Below are 19,876 nucleotides of genomic sequence, written 5' to 3'. Positions count from 1 at the left end.
TTCGACACTACGCCAATTCAAAAATGTTCAGCATTTTGAAATGCTACACCACCCTTCACCAGACTCTTTCAGGTGAAACACAGGCCAGCCTCTCTCCATGCCAGTGTTGAAGAAGGGAGTATATATTGATTACCAGCAGAAAAAAATTGTGCATCCATAATCACATGAAGGGCACAGACAAAGCTGCAGATGCAGTGACACGTAGCACGAAAGACATTCCAACCCAAGTGTGACCAAGACAACGTTCTTCACAAGCCTGGGTTGATAAATTGGTAAATAATGAGCTTCAAAGGTTATTAGTTGCCCTTTATAAGTTAAACAGGCGGAACAACAGTCAGCGACGCAACGCCAAACAAATCTTTGCAAACAATGCCTTAAGAGGCAGTTCAATTCCAGCTAGGTTGCCATAATCGAGATCTTAATTTTAGTACAGCTAAGAATGTGAAGTGTGATTTATAGCCCTTGCTCTTCAAGGAGTTAGAAAATGTGTTAGTGTCAAATACATTACTGTAATACCAAGTCATCAGCTGAACTTTTTAAATTATGAAATGTCATTTAACTGCACAAAAAACAGTAAAGTATAAATCTGTAATTTTACCAAATATAGTCTGAGACAGATATTGTAGATAAAGAAAACTGGAGAATGATTTACACTGTGTAATGTATCTTTAGATGCCCTTTCTACTCACCTGTCTGTATGTAAAACAGTGTAAGCACTTTAAGAATACTGTAGTATGAAAATAATTTAATTCAAAGCAAAGCTATGACTAGCTGTCTAAGCAATTTCTGAAGAGTTTACTTGTGTGCAACTTCAAGTAAGTTTAACCACATTAGTTATGCTCTTCCCAAGACAGAGCTGCTCTGTGCTCTGAAAATTATTTAACCCTTCGTATGGTCTCACACTTCAATTTATACGTTGCTATATCATTTCAGTTTCAAACAATTTAAACAGAAAAGGTGTTTAGGATTTACAGACCTCACCACCAGAATTTAAACTCTACCTTGGGATATCTGTCTGCAGATTTGAAAATAAGTTTCAAAAAAAGATATATATATCAGATTGTGACTTGAAACATAGTGTTTCCGTTTCACCAAGTAGCTTCAAGTCAAGCCAAACAATGGGTAGCGACAGACATGCAAATATGTCTGTAGGAAGAGTCCAATGCTTGCCCTGTTTTGGTGTTGCTATGACAGAAATGTCATATACTGGCTTGTGTTAAATGCCAGTGCACTTGAGTCCTCTTTCAGGCATATTTATTGCTTAATTAAGAATACATGTTTTCTTTTAACAATTTTCATAGATTAATTTCCCTCAGTGCTCCACAGTATGCTCTTATTCACAACCAGCTCAAAGGAAAGTAAGCACTTCACATTCACTATGTCCACAACCAGCTCAAAAGAAAAGCACACACTTCATTACATTCCCTGTGCACACAACCAGCTCAAAGGAAAAGTACACACATCACCACAATCACTACATCCACAATCAGCTCAAAGGAAAGGTAACCTCTTTTTCTTTATCAGGACATATAGGTACTGGAAATGTGGGTAAAAAGGAACAGGCATACCAACGCATACTCATGTGAAAATGGACTGTACACCCCCTGGTGTTCATTTTATTTTTCCACACATTCGGACACGTGGATTTCTGAGCTAAATTCCACCCTCATTAATGGATAAAGTTGACCCAAATGATCAAATCACATACAAGAAAAATGTCACTTTGAAATTGTTTAAGCAATTAAAATAAACAGAAATGCATTAATATAATATTAATATAATTTAAATAATGCGGGAAAAGTAAGTACTCTACCTTTACTATCACATAAAAAGGGCTAAGATTAGAATCAGGTGCACATTATTAGAAAATCATAAACAAGTAACGTGGGAAGGTTCCGCATTTAATAAGGATTATTAACTTGGTCTGGTTTGTACTCAACCATATGGGTGTGTGGTAACAAGTCAAAATCAAGATACATGTCCTGAGACCCTCAGCAAAAAGATGCACATTAAGCGTGGAGGGGTTGCAAAGCCATTTCCAAGCAACGGAATTGAAGTACATCATTCACTGTTTGACGGATCATTTGCAAATGGAGAAAAGACCATTGGAAATCTACATAGCACAGGACGTTTCATCAAGCCCAAGAGCTGAAGGATAGATGGTAATAGAAGTTCTAAGAACCCCAGGGTAGCTACAGGCCACCCATTGCCTCAATCAATGTGCACAGCAAAAAATGAATGGGAAAAAATTCCTCCCAGCTGATATATGAGACTGAGAGGCAGTTAATAGAAACATCTACATCTATAGTTATTTCTGCCAAAGGGGGCAACACTAGCCACTGAAGCCAGGGGTATTGACTGAAATAGATATGGCCCAGAGGAACTGAAGATGATACAGAATGACTGACTGAAAGGCATGACCAATCTGTTCTGGTATACAAGGACCTAAGCCAAACTGTCCATTGTTCCTTTCAAGTCTGGGTGTAATTATGCTTTTTTTTTTTTATGATATCCACTCTGAGAGGATTCTGTAACAGAAGTCCTTGCGAAACTAATGTAATCCCACAATTACACAGATGAGTATTTCCAAAACTCGGGGTCTCTACAGTTTGCAGGTGTCTCTCTCTCATTGTCCAAGTAGGCCTAATGTAACCTGGCAACAGAAGAAACCTGAGTTGTTGCTACCCGAGATAACGAGCCACACAGCCCATGAATTGTCTATGCCACATTCTTTAAGTACCTACCTCGTAACAGAAAACAAACAAAAGCTACAGCCAGCATTGCCCGGAGTTTCCTCATTTCTCTTGTTATAATCTTTTTTTTTTTTTCTTACCAAAAGAGAATATGTCTCATGTCATGCTGTCTTACCAGTGGGATCACCAGGCCCTGGTGAAACGGATATACGACCGTCTCAAAGAAGACGGTTTGCCGGTGTGGATGGATATCGAAGGCGGGGTGAAGGCGGGGAACATTAACGATGCGTAAGTTCGGCTCTTTGGATTATTAAATAACAGGTAGGTGACATAGTCCAAATGTAATCTTGCCTACAAGCAGCAGTGAGTTGAGAGATAACTCATCACCACATATTCACCAAAAACGTACCTACCTCATGTGTTCAATTAAATGCCTCCCTACGAACTCACCTTCCCCGTGGGACGGTCGGCAGGATGGCAGCGGGCGTGGAAGAGGCTGCGGTCATCTGTTCCTTCATGACGCCGGCCTATCAAGCCTCCCGCAGCTGTAAGAAAGAGCTCAACTACGCGGACACCAGGGAGGTCATCGTGGTGCCGGTTATGTTGACCAAGAACTGGGATTCGAGTTCGAATCTGGGGTTCGAGTACGTTTTGTGATGTAAAGGCAGCCGGTACGGTCGTCGGAGGTGGCAGGGCTGCAGAAACAGACGAGTTCAGGTTATGGTAAACTGTCTTTCTCTTGGTCCATCACCCCCAGTCTGAAAACAAATGTTTTATTGGACAGTCTAATGTTTGGTTATGAAATCACTGCAGTTGAAATAACACCAGTAAACCCAATGAGTCAAAACATCAGACTCTACTGCATTTAACGTGCGCACAATCAGTCATGTCTCATGCCCGAGTCCAAGCGTACCTCCGTCATTCCTCCAGGAATTCAGAGGAGAGCGAGGACCACCTTGAGAGGTGTATCCAATCTCTTCAGGCGGAGATTATGTTCCATGTTGGTCATCTCCTCACCCTGCAGGAGCCTTTGTGTGTTGAAGAGGATGACCGGGAAGAGGGGCCACCATCCAGGAAACCTAGCCTGAAAAAGAAGCCTGGGCGGGGGTTCCGCCACGCACTTTCTGGCCTATACCTCCGGGAGTCAGGTACGCAGTTCGCGTAAAAGGCACAAATAGGTGCATGATTCCTACAGTGACTGCTGATCTGGTAATTTAGACTAAAGAAACTAAGAGCGTTGAATCCATGGCCCGATTACACAAATGGATGGAGCAACAGTTACCGGCCTTCGCTTTGTCTAACAGGTGAGCAAAAGTTCCACGTTCTCAGTTTAACAAGGAATACCGTCGAGCTCCAGGAACACCCAGGAGATAACGGATATTGGGAGGAAATCAAGGGAAATTACTTCAAACACTTTAGAAATGTTGTCACCAACGGCTACTTGGGTAAGTTACTCTCTGTCAATTCCTCTTATTGAACACAGTGAAACTCAACCATTTTCTTTTTTATGACCATTCTGTTAATCATAAATTGATTTATTTCATGAAAAGGCAAATTACATCTCAGTTGTATGTACAGTTAACATTTCTGTTAGCAACACAAATACAGAAGGACATCGTCCATTTCTGTTGACAGGATTTGACCCGTGTGGGGACTGCGTCTACACCAAGGCAAGCCCTTACGGGGCTGAGAAGTGGCTTCTCGTGGTGGACGGGAGTGACCACACGAGAGAGCGGGAGAGAGCGGTCGTCATAAAAACAAACATTCTGGAAGGTTACTGGCTGTCCAAAACGGCTACTTTGTTGGACTGGCATCGTACACTGAAGATTGCAAATGGTACTTAGAGTAAGGTAGAATAAAGTGAAGATGAATCGTCACATAACTAGCAAAAATAAATGCAGACTTATGGTCATTTCAAATGTTTTTGTGTGAATATTCTTTTTAAAAAAAAACACAAGTATCTCCATTCAGGAGTAGTGATGACATTTTTTTGGGCAGCAAAACTAGAATCTTTTCCTCTTGAGGATCTCTGGTTTCCAGTTGATCGGGTGACTTTCCTCAGTCTGTAAGAGAAGAATTTAATCTCAGTTTTCATAAGCGACATTTCAGTCCTTTTCTCATATTAACCAATTGAATACTGTAAACACAATGTCAAATTGTAGGAATAAAAACATCTCAATCAATCTCATCCAAAGAAATGAAACACACAGAGACAAAGTGTTGAGTACTAAAGTCTCTCTTACAGCCGTGTCGTCCTCTTTGTACACCTTGATGGTCTTGTCGGCCTCTGCCGTGATCAGACGGCTCTCAGAATTGTCAAACACGCAGGCGAAGATACCGGATTCGCTGTCCAGCGACCCGGGCTGCACGGCGGCATGGATCCGCTGAAAGTTGTAGCCCGTCCGCCAGTCCCACAGGTGAATGGTACCGTTGTCCGCTAACGGAGACAAACATTAAATCCTGAGGATGAGCTGTCGCTATGTCTAAATTATCTTGGAGAAAAACATTAAGCCCTGATCGTAAGCTGTAGCTACATCTATATTATAACAGAGACAAACATTACGCCCTGAGGATAAGCTGTACATCTAAAATATGCATGGTGGTAGATTGAAGCGTGGACGTCTTAAGTTGTCTCTGGGATTAGCGATTAGCTTAACTCAGCAATCTCTCCGCAGACGTTGACCATTGCCACTTTGTTTAAGAAAATGCACTACGATGGATAGAAACAATAGGATTCAAACTTCGCAAAGGATGATTTTGGTTAGGGCCTGCGCAAATATTTTTGGTTGGGATAAAGCGAAGGACGTTTCTCAAACCTCCAGACACCAGCACGCCGTCCGAGTTCACCGCCATGGCATTGATGATAGCATTGTGCCCGGAGAGGTTCTGAATGAAGTTGCCGTCTGGGAATGTCCACTGCTTTATGTTGTCGGCTGACCCGGAAGCAAAGGTATACCTGGAACGTACAGCCAACCAATGATTCAGGGTGTCACAGCATTAACACACAAACACAATCTAATGTTTAACTAGGCTATAAAAGCCGCATAACTCTGGGTTTGGATGAAACGTCGTTGTTAGCCTTGAGGATTTGACCTACTGCCTGGGATGTAGGGCCAGCGCTCTGACCGACTTCTTGTGGTTGGTGAGTGTAGCTCTGGTCTTCCCGGCTATCAGATCCCACAGCCTGATGGTCGAGTCGTGGCTCCCTGCAACAGAAAAAGCCAGGTTCGTGTTCACAGGACCACATAGCAGGTTCGTGTTCGCAGGACCACATAGCAGGTTCGTGTTCGCAGGACCACATAGCAGGTTCGTGTTCGCAGGACCACATAGCAGGTTCGTGTTCGCAGGACCACATAGCAGGTTCGTGTTCGCAGGACCACATAGCAGGTTCGTGTTCGCAGGACCACATAGCAGGTTCGTGTTCGCAGGACCACATAGCAGGTTCGTGTTCACAGGACCACATAGCAGGTTCGTGTTCACAGGACCACATAGCAATCTCTCAACGCTGGAGACTTTCGACCAGTGTCTCGGTTTTCTCTGCCGACAAACGACCCCGGAGGAGAAGGTCAAGGGTTCAGAAAACCCTTCAGACCTTCGTTCAGGTTTCTTTCAGGGCCGGCTCAGAAAAGAACATAGCAACAATGACCACAACAGATGATACGGGCATTGACGGAAATGGTGAAGTCAAAACAAGAACGGGTGAAGGCAAAGGAGTAAGAACGGAGGTGTACCTGTGATGATCTGGGGCTCAGCGGCCTGGCATCGAACTGTGGCCACCGTATTGGTGTGTCCAGATAAGGTGTGCACGTTGGCTTTGCTCCGGATATCCCAAACCTAAAGACACGGGTTAAAAACTAAACTCACGACACTCCGAACGTGACACGCTCCACGAGCGGGATGCGATCAAAGTAATTACAAGATGCGGTGGGGTCGTTGGCGACGCCTACCCTGGCAGTGGCGTCCCGGCTGCACGTGACCAGCACGTCGATGGTGGGGTGAAGGTCCAGGTCGTACACGGCGCTGAGGTGGCCGTGGTAGTGCCTGATCACCTGGGAACGAAGCGACCAGCACCGGGGGAACATTCAGTCACGGCAACTGTCACTGTCGCTATTGTTACAATCTCACTTCAATTCTGTTCAAAATGACACCGTTTAAAACCGCCGGGGGGGGAAATGGATGCAACGCATGCAGTGGGCTATGAGAGCACTTGCCTTGTTGTACTCCAGGTCCCAGCACTTGACTTGCTTGTCCTCTCCGCAGGAGAACAGGTAGGGGCTGCGCGTGCTCACGGCCACGCCGCGCACCGTGCTGATGTGCCCCGTCAGGGAGAGCTTCAGCTTCCCGCTGGCCAGGTCCCAGATCTATGGAGGGAACCGAGAGACAACGGGGCGCTGGCATCACAGACTTTCCTAGCTGATCCTAGATCTGAGACACGTGGAATGGAGGAACTGCCTGACACTTTGACCGGATCAAATAGGCATTTTTATGTTTGAATATTTGGACCGATGTTACTATTAGAATACAATGACTAAATTTTGGCGGACAAATGTAGGACTAAAACCTTCTTTCTTAACTAATGTGGAAATGTAACCTGATTGACCTACAACCCTTCAAAGCCTGCTAATTAGACCAGATGTTTAGAAATACAACTTCTTATGAATGTGTCAACTTCGTAGTACTAAAACCAAAACCCTGGATAACACTGACATACCGTGACATTTTAAGAGAAGCCCGCTAGCCTTTCTACAATACTCTGTTCAGGATGTCACTGCAAGATACACTTCTTATAATCCATGGTAGATACATATTCATGTTGCTACGAGTCTTGTGTGTGGCTGAGTTGGTTTAGGCCCGGCAATGTCTGTCTCCCTTAAGCCGAGTGATACATTTTAAAGTTACGTTCTGCAAGAGAAATCTCTGCACTTACCTTAATCGTTCTGTCGCCGGCACCAGTGACAAACCATTGGTTGCCGGGCTCTACCGCAATGGACCTCACCCAGCCCAGATGACCACTGATGACCTGGAATGGATGAAAAGAACCAGGATCAGCAATCACACAAATGATGTAGAATGTAGCATGCCCCAGAAAGAATAGCTGGCGCTTCTGTAACGCTCATAGTCAATCTGAATACAGTATATAATAAAAAGACAGATCTGATCAGTCTCAAATGCATTAGAACTCACAGGTCCCACCAAATGTTATAAGTTCAAAATCATAGAGTGCTATATAAAAACAATGTGGTGCTTTGCCTAGTAGTGCCAAGTGATTTGACAAAGAGCACTTTGAAGGAAATGTGTGCACTGAGCAGTGTTTGACATGACAATGTCCTCACCCGGAAAAGCTTCCACGGCGCGTGCCACTGTGGCTTGGGCATAGTCGGGGCTTTCCTGACCACGAGGGAAGAGTTTTTGGTGCCGCCTCCTTCCAGAAGCGACTAGAAACAGCCAAAGAAAAGCAGCGTTAGTATTTCTCGCAGGTGAGGGGACGCACTGCCTGCGATTGGAGGATCGTATCGGCGGGTCTCCCACCATGGCGTGCGAATGAGAAGCGTGCGACCTCTCGGCTCCCCCCGCGGCCCTGTGGATGTCCGCGACGCCGGCCGCCGTGCGACTAGCGTCCAGCCTGCGGACACATGGACAAAACAAAACGGAAGCCGTTCGTACACTCATCCGACAGGGTGACACGAACTGGGATGTCGCTGCTTTAAGCCCAGTGTGATTTCACCGCTTGTCTTACATCCGGGGCCATAGAGCAGGACGTATTGTTGCAGAATAATTGGATACATGGAAAGGTTCCCATTGAAAATATCAAGTACCTGGCTTGTGATGGAGGCAGAGCCAGAGCCAAGGCATGTACACCCCCCTCACTGGGGTTCCTGTGCATCTGAGTGTCGGCTGTCAGGGCCACCCCTGAGGACACACGGGGCGTAATCACATCAACCATCTCAATGTGTTTCACGAAGCACTTTCAACACCAGCGCTTCTCACAAAGTGCTCCCATGGATGCCCACTCTAATGAGAAGTGCCTTAGCACTGTCGGTTTGCGTATTCATACAGGGGAATTGCGCGCATGCGGAAATGCTAATTATTTGACCACTGGCTGTCTGTGTGTGTAAGCGAGAGGCTCCTGTTAGGCATGAATACAACCCCAAACCCCAACAAGGATGACTGCTGTGTTTTTAAAGCCATTGTATACAGCCAATCGGTACATCTGGCACAACCCCCCCCCCACATGCGTTACTGGGGTCAGACAAGAGAGGGCTCCCCCGATCCTGGAGAACGACAGGGGGTGTAGGGTTGTATGCCAGCCCAGCGTTAACACACCCAATCCAAATAACAACGATCTTCAGACAAGACCGGCCGAATCCAGTACGACTGAACGGAAACCAAAGCCGGCGCACCCAGTCACTAACTCCGGGAACCCTGGGAAGGACTGTGGTAAAAGCGGCTTCAATTACCAGGTCCGGAGGGGTAGGCGTGGGTTCCAGTGATCATGTACTCTGGATCGTCTGCGGGGAAGACAAGTCATAATAAGAAGCAATTGCTGGCGGCTGATTTAAAACGTTGAGTGATTTGTGTGACGTGAACTCTCACCAGGTTGGGCGTAGTTCTTATTGCCATGTAGGTCGGACACGGGGGTCCTGTCCTTGCCCTCCTTCAGAACGGGCATGTGTAGAATAGCACCATAGTCAGCCCTCAGCTTCGCGGCCATCTTCACTTTGTGACTATACATGGACACAAGTTAACGTTTTAAAAAAAAAAAAAAAAAAAAAAAAAAAAGCAGCGTATCCCGGCACAAATTAGGAGGGTGAAAATAAACATTTTGTTAAAGGCAAAAGTCCCAGATTTTATCTTTAATTCAGTGGAACATTAAGTCAGCAAGCTTTAGAGACTGAACGTGTGGCCTTAACACAGACTAAATGTAACACAGAACGTGAGAGAGAAACGGATGGATGGAAAACCAAGGAAAGTATATTGGAATTCAAAACGTTAGTAATTGTACCTTGTGTCATCTAAGACGACCGGCTTGGCGTGGTCAGCGACAAACATATCATGAGTCCTCTTGAGGGACCTGAACACGAGCGTGTGCACGGAGTGCTTTTGTACATCCTGTTAGATACAAGGAAACAGAACTAAGGTCCAATGACAATGTCAACATGTTCATAGCTAACTGGCTATGCATTTCAGATGTATACTTTTAATCTAAATAAGCTGCAATACACACACAATACACAATTTTAAGCGAAGTACAATGCAAGCATTATTTGGCAAGCAGCAACCTTTGTAACATAGTAAAAACATAGCACACTTAAATTAAGTTAATTAGTATAGTACAACGTTATTAAGAAGTTACTGTGTTTTTGTTACCATACTTGCTAGATAACTAGCGGCATGTGTAAGCTTACAGTATATCTAGTAACGACGTTACAGTTTTGCTTCAACTTTACTGACATAGAAATGCACCAAATGGCACATACCTCAGTCATGTTTGATGCTATTAATCCAGATAGCGTGACTATTTATAAAATAGTCGAGAAACAGATTTAGAAAATTCGCTAACTTCAGCTGGCTAAACAAACGCAGAAGATGTTCAACATTGAAATGCACCGGATATAAACAACTGAGTTCATGTGTTTCCTTCCGGAGCTTTTCTTTAACCCCTGAAACGATTAGCGCCACCTCATGGCCAAATCTTTACAATTACGATTGAATACCTGACAGTTCCATTCTGCATTGCTGTACGGCTATAGCGTTCGTCCCAATAATGAAAGTATGATAAATAATTTAGAAACCTATAAAGACCTATCCTAGATATATTTAGTTAATTAAGGGTCACCATACTGTCAGCCCCTTCCGAGAAGCCTAATCACAGTAAGCCTATTTATTTTGTGTGCACATGGCTCTCAAACAGTTCAAAGTGTCTATTTGGATTTCCTCCTTAACTTTATGTTCAAATATGGGGCAACAGTGCATTGTGCTACCTCTGGAAACTAGAGCCCTCAGAACATGTTTATAAAGCAAAGAACATTGATTAATATTTGTCTAATCTTCTATCTTTGAAATTGCCCACATTCAATACCCACAGATCTGAATGTTGCAATTTTTTGTTTATTGCAGTCACTATCACAACAGAAGAACAGACAGAAACATGTTGAGTGTACCAAGTGTATACAGTATTTTAAACTGATTTAATTAACTGAAATATAAAAAGTATATATTATTTAATTCAGTAGTCAACTGATAATGCATTCCCCAAAACACATGCATGTCAACAGTTCTTTTCAAGACAAGGCCCTATCACAACAGATAAAAAAATCCCACAATTATGCATTTTTCGGGGTCACCACATCTTCAATAATATGATTTAGATATTTCAACCAGTTAAACGTCCAGTTTTGCAAGAACTTAGATTCCAGCTGAGTCACCATTATATTACACATCATGTGTGGAAGATCACTGCTAATCAACCAACATCGGTGTTACAATCACAATGTGAAGAATGATAAAATGTTCCTGCCTTCTATATGTTTTAATACACTGAAAAACAATGGTTGATGTGTGCTGATATTGTTTACCAATGCATCACAGACAGTATTCTGAATTGCAGTAAAGTATTCACAACATAGTCCGAAGTGCAGTAAAGTATTCACAACGTAGTCCGAAGTGCAGTAAAGTATTCACAACGTAGTCCAAAGTGCAGTGAAGTATTTTACAAAAGGGTTTAATTTGCTGACTTTCAGTTGACTTCATGAAGATGGCTTGTAATGTATGTTATGCAATATTGACATAAAATGTGTTCACACAGAGCCAAATGAGCATCGCTACACACCCTCCGCAGATAAACCCACCCACCCACCCACATACTCAGCCAAACTCACACACACAATCTAATATCCACCAACAGCACGTGGGTGCCCACAACCATTCTGTCAACATTATGAATAATAGCCAATTGCCTTTCCTTTTTGGTCAGTGTAAATTTGATAGTTAGGTCTTCCCAGCACAGTGTTTACCGTAATTTCTGTAAAACCCTTCTAGTGCAGTCACCAGCTTCTGAAGTTACGTGATTTGTCAACCTGTGTGCTTTTATTGTATCTTACCCATTGGATATTGAAATGGTATAAAGTTTACCGCCATTTAGCGACTGACTTATGTCATATTCATTTACACTAAAGAAATTGCCATGGTCTTTTAAATCCGAGGCAACATTTTAACTAATCATTGCCTGATACTTAGACATGGCTCGCTGAGTTTATACCGAGGTTTTAGTTCAAAGAGGTAAAACATTGTGATGGCGGACGGGTGGCCCAAGGTCAAACCCAGTCAGTCAGACCTACACCTTAGATCCTAGGGTCAGAGGAATGAAAAACCATCACAAAAAGACATATTACAATTAAAAATATAACATTTATTAATTGGTCAAACCAACCCCATCTAACAAAAACCCCAGGGACAGTATATCAAGTTTTTCTAACAAGAAGGTGCTAAAGAGTTCCATCTTCCAAGCTTCAGCTAACTCAATTCGATTAGACAACATTTTAAGCAAAAGGACAAAGAAAGAAATTGCTTGAGAAAACAAAACTCTCGGGAAGACAAAAGGCCAGTCTCCCAGATACAGATTAGGGTTCAGTCCTGCAATCATGCGTTGCACAATTTCTCGATGTGCTTCCAAGTCTAGAACTTGGCTTAATCTGTGTCCGGAAGAGATTTCAACATGCTGGAAGTACAGGACGTTCTGTAGGTGTGCTTTAGTTATCTCCCAGGCCTCCAAACTGTTTGACCCCACCAGTCTGCTGACCATCCCCATCTGTGACTCTGTTGGTGGGGATCATCTTCATGGTGGTCTCCTTCATGGAGTACCACCGGCTGTGCCACGTGGCCCAGATGATGCCGTTGTCAAAGCCGGATTCGCCGGCGTCCTTCGCTGTGTACTTTCCACCTTTCAAAGGACAGATGGATGGAAAAGGTGTCTTAAGTGACTCAACTGTTGGAATGACTTGTTGGAATGTTGTTGCGTGTGTTTGTGGTGTAACTATAATTCTTTAATGGATAATGTGGTGTTTGTGGTGTAACTATAATTCTTTAATGGATAATGTGGTGTTTGTGGTGTAACTATAATTCTTTAATGGATAATGTGATGTTTGTGGTGTAACTATAATTCTTTAATGGATAATGTGGTGTTTGTGGTGTAACTATAATTCTTTAATGGATAATGTGGTGTTTGTGGTGTAACTATAATTCTTTAATGGATAATGTGGTGTTTGTGGTGTAACTATAATTCTTTAATGGATAATGTGATGTTTGTGGTGTAACTATAATTCTTTAATGGATAATGTGGTGTTTGTGGTGTAACTATAATTCTTTAATGGATAATGTGGTGTTTGTGGTGTAACTATAATTCTTTAATGGATAATGTGGTGTTTGTGGTGTAACTATAATTCTTTAATGGATAATGTGGTGTTTGTGGTGTAACTATAATTCTTTAATGGATAATGTGGTGTCTGTGGTGTAACTATAATTCTTTAATGGATAATGTGGTGTCTATGGTGTAACTATAATTCTTTAATGGATAATGTGGGTTATGTGTGTTTCTCCGAGACCTTACCTCGGTAGTACTTTCCATTGAGGTGGGCGGCGTGGCATCGGTTCATCCACCAGCCAGAGCCGTCCTGCTTGGCACAGTTGCCCTTGAACTTGTCGTTGTCTTTGTCGGAGGTACTGAACTGCATGCCGTTGTGGGAGGTGAAGCTCTTGTCGCTCGGGTCATCGCCGAAGTCAAAGCCGCCGAATGCGTCACCCGCGTCACCGCCGAAGTAGTAGGCGTAGGTCAAGCGGTACATGTCGGCCTCAGGCCCCACTTTGAACATGGCGTAGTCGGCATACCTAATGAACGAGGAGAAAGGTTCAAGTAGCCCTGAGTGTTTTTCTTGTCATCTTATTGACAATATGGAGAAGGAAAGTATAAAACTGCTGGTCAGGTGGCGGTGAGTTATATTCGACGTGATGCCTGTTCTTCGTCATGTGCAATGCTGGACACTAAAGCACTAAAATCCACAATGGTGGCAAGGGATAATATAAAGCACTGCTTTTCCTTCGTCAAAAATCAGTATCATAAAGTAGAATTTGTTCTTAGTTTTCTGGAGGTCAGCTCTTTCAGCTACTGAAGGTAACCATGCACCAGAAAATCGATTACTCAAACTACTATTGAATTCTGAGTGTAATTATGTCAATTAGTATAGGTCAAGACCCACAATCAATTTGACAAATGAAGGATGATAGTGAAATATGGTAGTTGTAGCATTTCTTATGATTGAAACCGAGACACCTCATAACCAGACAGGTAAGCATCCTAGTATGCAGGTAAAGCTGTGTGCAACTAATTCAACATGACATAGTTACAGTAGGTTAATGTGACATCCTTGGAACCATTTCCACACGCTGGGATATGACTTTGAGCAGTTATTCCTTCCCTACCAAGTAATACGACATTGCTTACTTCTTGTTGCCATCCCAGTCGGTGAGCTCTATCCTCAGCACGTAAGGGATGGTCGACTGGGTGGAGAGCAAGTGCATTTTCTCGTTACCCAGCCAATACTCAGTGGTGTCGCTCGGGGAAAGATAGCCGAAGCCCTGCTTGTATTGCACCCAGTCCTTGTTGAAGTCCACGCTGCCGTCGCGCCTCTGTAGAGATGCGTGTGAAAAGGTTAAGATAATCACTTGGGTCCAATCAGGGTTCGAGGGGCCAATAGTCAATCGAGTCAGTCCGCAAAGGAAAATGCCAATTCGAAATGTTTATTTTGTGAAACTGCTGAAAAACAATTGTCCCCAACCCTTGTTCCAGATTCCAATGGAGAAAACACGTACCCTCTGAAGGACGGTGAAGCCGCGTCCGAAGCTGTCAATCTCGCAGTAAACCAGGAACTGCTGGGTCGCCTTCGCCGGCTTCACATAGTACAGACCGCTGGTCTTGGCGCCCTTATTAGCAACTTCCTGACAGTCTGAAAACAACATGTCAGAATTGAGTTGTTCGGTGCGAAACAACAATGGGCCAAAACACTTCAGAAGAAAATTCATCAAAATCACTAACAATATACTATATGAGGTTTATAACCAGAAAAACAAATGATTACATTTTAAAAAAAAAATGTTAAGCCTTCAGAACTCCTGCAATTTAACCGTACTGACATTCAGGTGCGGCTAAGAAATAACCTGTCATATAAAACCCCCACAAATGTTGGTTACCAACAAAGTCTGGCCCCCAAAACAGAGATCTACTGAATTTTAATTTCGGCCGGGTCAAAACAGGTTTAAGAAGACCTTAGGAGAAGCGGCTCATTAAGCTAGAAAAGGCTACGACGGTATTTCTAAAGGCCTGAGACTCGATTTCAGTCAGACTGATTGTGTACAAATGGAGAAAAGTAATCGCCACGGCTACTCTCCTTAGGAGTGGACGTCCAGCAAAGATCACAGCAAATGACACATCATAAAATGGTCAGGAAGGTGACAAAAACACCAAAGTAACAGCAGGCTGATCTGCAGGCTTCTTTTGCACTTTCTAACATCTGTGTCCATGACCCCACAACATGAAAGACAGTAAGCAAGAATGAGATTAATGAGGGAATACCACAAAGGACAAAAGAAACATCGCTGTCCCTCTTAGCTTTGCCAAAAACCACGAGGATTATCCACATCACTACTGGAAAACATTTCTAAAGACAGTCAAGACAAAAACCTTTTTGGCAGAAGGGCACAATGCTATATTTGGAGGAAAAAAACCCACTTCAAATGAACACCAAACCTTATCCCAAATATTGGTAGGTAAAATCAAACTGTGTTTATTCATTGGTATGACTATTCTGTGTTTATCTATTGGTATCAGAATGTATTTTAGGAGCCATTTATGCCAGTAATTCATGAATTCAAAAAACATTTTCTCACAACTGTCAAGAACGTATGTGATGATCTGTTAATTTATGTCCCTGGAAAACAGTTAAACTATGATACTAAAATCTATGGTGTACCTATTTTTTGAAGGATAGTGATTATAAATAAAAACAACTTATATAAACCGTAAACATATGTGACAGACCCCTTTATTGAAAGATAATACAATTAATGATAGAACCAATGCTGAATAAAATAGCTCAAAATAACTCTTTTGAGACTAAACAGTTTAGCCAATATTGATCAGTGCCATTGATTTACTTCTTACTAAACACACAAGATACAAGGACAATTGACTCATATGTCAAATTGTCCTGGAGCAGAGTCAGCCAGCCTCTCTTATGAAACTGGGAACGACCTGCAGGTTGTGGGGTTGGGGTTTTACCTTTTCCTGTAATGGTTTTGATTTCCACCGTGTCCTTGCAGGGCTCTTGACATTTCTGCTCCAGCTGAATAGACAGCTGTCTTAGATCCAGCATCCTTTTCTCGTTGGACTCCAGTACTGCCTGGAGGTTACTGAAAAACGGGGGAGACCGGCGGTTATCTTTTTTTTTTTTTTTTATAACTATCAATGTGTTTGTAGTACATATTATTTAACTGAGAAATAAGTAGCAAAAAGGATGTCATTAATTAGTTGTAATGACAAACAGAGTTGTTTACATTGCATTTCCAGAAATGGCTTCATTTAATTGTCACGTTTTCACATGGAACTTACAGCAAATTTGATACTGATAAAACAAAAGGGCTTACTATATTTGGGACTCCTGTTCGACAATGCTCTTCTCGAAGCGCACGACTTCATTCAGCATGTCTGATGACTTTTTGTAGTAGGTGTCTGTGGAACAATCAAAATTTGCTTCAGATACAGTAACCTAACCTATAATGTGCCATTTATCTGCACGCGGGATAACAATTGGCCAGGATGTGAAATGGCCAGTACTTTTCCTGATACACATTTTGACAACCCTACTGGTTATCAATTTTCCATATTTAGAATTGTTTATTTGAGAAAAAAAGGTTACAAAATTAGTAAATTTTTCTCTCCATCTAGCGTGTTTAAACAAAAATATATATTTCTAATCTTTGGGAGAGTTGTACTTCAACATTTAGCTGAAACATAAATGTACACTGGTTGTGGAACCAGAATGCCATAGAGAGAGTCAATAAAGGTCAATAACCTGAACCGGACTTCGTTTGCTGAGCTGCTGAGTCCCTCATGTAGGTGACTTTCTCTGCAGCCCCAGTCGTTTTGTTGGCTATCCTGTCCAGGATCTCCTCCATATCATTCAGGTCCTTGTCCATCGCCGGCTTGTACCTGTTCAGGTAGTCGGCTATGCCACAAGTGGTTGGGCAGTACTTGCCCTAAAACAGGCACAGAACGTAGATGCTCAAATTGTCACACTGTGAGAGATGGATCCTTACATGGATCCTCAAATACTTACACTGATGGCATCCTTATTGTATTATTGTACTAGGACTGCGGATGTGTGAGTATTGGAAACATATTGGAAATATTTACGTGTGTTCTGGAAAAAGGAAAAAAATGTATGTATTTATAATATCCCAGACTTTTCTCAATATCATATGCACTACACTGTGTGTGTATATATATGTATATATGTATATATATATATATATATATATATATATATTTTGTTTAAGACCTGAATGCTGATTGGCTGACAGCTAAGGGCTGTATCCAGGCACTCAGCATTGCATCATGCCTAAGAATAACCCTTACCCGTGTTGTATTGGCCATATACCACACCTCAGGTCTGATTGCCTGAATATTTAATGTGTCTGAGGATTCAAATTTAACAACAAATCTAAATAACAATGTTAATCAGCCAACAGTAGACAAGTAAAAGGGGGAATTTCTTCCAGTAGACACAGCATGTGAAGTGCACGATCATGCAATGTATGGTCATACTTACAAATGCATCAACTTGTGTGCAGACCTCAACATTGTCTCCCCTCGATTGCTGTGGAGCAGAGACAAAATTACACACCCCGTTATCCGGAACAAAACTGTATGTTGTGTTGACAAAGAACACTATTTGAAAATGCCTTCAAATGAAAATTGCAATAATGGGGAACCTTTTTCTACTATGAAACTATTGTTTACCAAGCTGCTAATTGCATTGCAATGAAAGAGCTATAACTACTCATAGAAAAATTACTAAACCACTCTGCATGAAAATTATTATAGGCTAATCTTAAATGTCATACAGTACAAATTGCGAGAACAGATCGCTCTGTGGTAAAATGTTAATGGAATAATGCAATTTAGCAGAAAATGTAGTGTGCCATTCCATTTGATACCTACTTCACATGGCGAAAATGTAATGAACTACCAAATGTAATTGACTACTAATTAACTACTAACTTAATTAAATGTACGCTATCTAAATGTAATTAAGTTAAAATACCACAAAGCTACTGCCACATACCAGTCAGCACTGATTAATGGACCTTTTTCACTTACCGCCGAGGTTAGGGTGAATAGCAAAACAAACCCTGCGACTGTGGGCAGAAGAGAAAGAGCCATGTTGCTAGCCTTCGGGACACCAGTTGTGGTGTTGTCCAGTGGAAGAATGAAGAGCCTCTGTCCACTGGTGGTATATTTATCTGATCAAGGTCCTCTTTTCGGTAGCAGATAAGGTTTTCCGTGTGTAAACAGAACATGTTCATCCCACACATGTCCTAGTCTAGATCACTCAATGTCGGGACAACTTGGTGAGTCACTTGTCCTTCATGATCATTTCCCAGATTTGAAATAACTGAGATTAACAGACTGACTGGGTCTGGTTTTACATGTGTCAATTCCAGACAGCAGAGAGGTTTGTGGTGTGAAGGCATGCCAGATCATTACCTAGGCAAATTCCACCCAAACCAAACCAATTGCATAAAATATACAGGGAAACAGCAGGTTACATATTATATAAAGTATTTCTAAATTCCTCTCGCTCTGTCAGCTACAATGACAAGGAAGTCCCTTTTAAGGAACGTTTTAGTAACCCAAAACATTCATCAAGTTACACTCTTCAAGCTTTTGTCCTTCGTGGTGGAAAAGTCTTATTAATGATGATAAACATTTAATGATGATAATCTGAGAAGTTATTAATGTATCTCTCAAGCAAATGTTATTTAAATATTTGAATTGATCATCATTGATCATTTGAGTCAGACTGCTCCTTGAACCATCTCACCTTTTGTGTAGAAATGATTTATTTATTTACCTGATGATTGGACTGTTTGTATAAAAACTGCCTGCTCTCACTGTTGCCAAAGATCAGCAGTTTAATGTGATGAATCATGTTCTGTTGTCGGTAGAAGTCGCATGTATCCACAGATCTGAGATCAGATTACTAAACTCTTAACCATACAGAGAGCAAAGAAAACCTGACTCTGGATCAGAGGTTGGAGGCAACTTGTTCCATGCCCTCCCAGTATCAGTACTGGCACAACACGCTAATGATTAACACCAACACTTGGTGTAGTTTCCGACCGTTCCTCCCTTCAAATGAAAACAGCAAATGCATCTTGAAGAGGGTTCAAGTCATGTTCATTAGGTCTGACTCCAACTCCAGGGTTAGATGCTTTTTCATGCTGGATTTGCTCATTTGGGATACACTGACTGAAGCTGTTTTGTTCTGCTATTATATGACTAACATTACTGATTGTCGAAGCAGACTTACATTCTTGCTTGAACTTTTTTGTTTCGTCCTGACATTCAAAGTAAAGATCTCATCTCATGATGATTGGGTTTGATAAATACTCTGGCATACCAGATCACTCCAATACAAATCTTAATCATTAGCGAAAGAACATGATCAATACTGAGTAATGACAGTCTTCCAGTGGTTTAGAGGATGATGTTGTTTCTCAGGACAACCACTAGTAGGAGCTGAGCTACCACGGTCTGAGAAAACACTGGAGAAAGAGGCCATTCAGTTCAGATGTAGGGGGACTTTGTTTAACCTTCTCCTGACTAATGATGCTAGGATTTAAGGAGGGGAAGCTAAAGTTGGATCCATCTGTACTGAAACTTCCCATCTTTGATGGCATGGGGCTACTTGGCTCCAATTAGTCTTTGGAGTCTTGTTAAGGTCAACAACATTATGAACATTTCCTATTATGAGGATATTTTGGCCAGAAATAGGGTGGTCTTTGCAAGGACACTAAAACTGAACAACTAATAGATTTTACCGCAAGCAAGTCAATGATCACAAGCATGA

General features: G+C 42.2%; 2 protein-coding genes across 2 annotated transcripts; both read right to left on the bottom strand.

Moving 5' to 3' along the window:
* Nucleotides 1-4,686: 4,686 nt before the first annotated feature.
* On the bottom strand, nt 4,687-10,297 carry plrg1 (pleiotropic regulator 1). The gene is made up of 15 exons (XM_010891607.5): nt 10,172-10,297; nt 9,697-9,803; nt 9,288-9,418; nt 9,152-9,202; nt 8,510-8,603; nt 8,223-8,316; nt 8,027-8,128; nt 7,621-7,713; nt 6,905-7,054; nt 6,641-6,742; nt 6,425-6,527; nt 5,791-5,899; nt 5,510-5,649; nt 4,937-5,130; nt 4,687-4,756 (listed from the first exon to the last, which is right to left on the bottom strand). Exons 1-15 carry the CDS (start codon nt 10,178-10,180, stop codon nt 4,697-4,699), a joined length of 1,539 nt encoding a protein of 512 aa, XP_010889909.1. The 5' UTR covers nt 10,181-10,297; the 3' UTR covers nt 4,687-4,696.
* Nucleotides 10,298-12,081: 1,784 nt separating this feature from the next.
* On the bottom strand, nt 12,082-18,263 carry fgg (fibrinogen gamma chain). Its single transcript, XM_010891606.4, has 9 exons — nt 18,124-18,263; nt 17,573-17,620; nt 16,817-17,000; nt 16,389-16,473; nt 16,024-16,154; nt 14,559-14,692; nt 14,191-14,375; nt 13,300-13,577; nt 12,082-12,633 (listed from the first exon to the last, which is right to left on the bottom strand). Exons 1-9 carry the CDS (start codon nt 18,184-18,186, stop codon nt 12,443-12,445), a joined length of 1,299 nt encoding a protein of 432 aa, XP_010889908.2. The 5' UTR covers nt 18,187-18,263; the 3' UTR covers nt 12,082-12,442.
* Nucleotides 18,264-19,876: the final 1,613 nt, after the last annotated feature.

This window comes from Esox lucius, chromosome 25, assembly GCF_011004845.1.
Source record: "Esox lucius isolate fEsoLuc1 chromosome 25, fEsoLuc1.pri, whole genome shotgun sequence".
Classification (NCBI taxonomy): Eukaryota; Metazoa; Chordata; class Actinopteri; order Esociformes; family Esocidae; genus Esox; species Esox lucius.
Note: the sequence above shows the minus strand (reverse complement) of the source record. Positions and strands in the feature narration are given on the sequence as shown.

What these genes read in the sequence shown, in the direction of transcription:
- plrg1 (XM_010891607.5), bottom strand. An exon ending in CCGGCGACAGAACGATTAAG is followed by an intron (nt 7,055 to 7,620) that starts GTAAGTGCAGAG and finishes TTCCCTCCATAG; the next exon opens with ATCTGGGACCTGGCCAGCGG. An exon ending in TGAGCCCCAGATCATCACAG is followed by an intron (nt 5,900 to 6,424) that starts GTACACCTCCGT and finishes TTTCTGTTGCAG; the next exon opens with GGAGCCACGACTCGACCATC.
- fgg (XM_010891606.4), bottom strand. Translation starts at nt 18,186, where the DNA reads ATGGCTCTTTCTCTTCTGCCCACAGTCGCAGGGTTTGTTTTGCTATTC. An exon ending in GCAAACGAAGTCCGGTTCAG is followed by an intron (nt 16,474 to 16,816) that starts GTTATTGACCTT and finishes ATTGTTCCACAG; the next exon opens with ACACCTACTACAAAAAGTCA. An exon ending in GACTGGGATGGCAACAAGAA is followed by an intron (nt 13,578 to 14,190) that starts GTAAGCAATGTC and finishes CTCGTTCATTAG; the next exon opens with GTATGCCGACTACGCCATGT.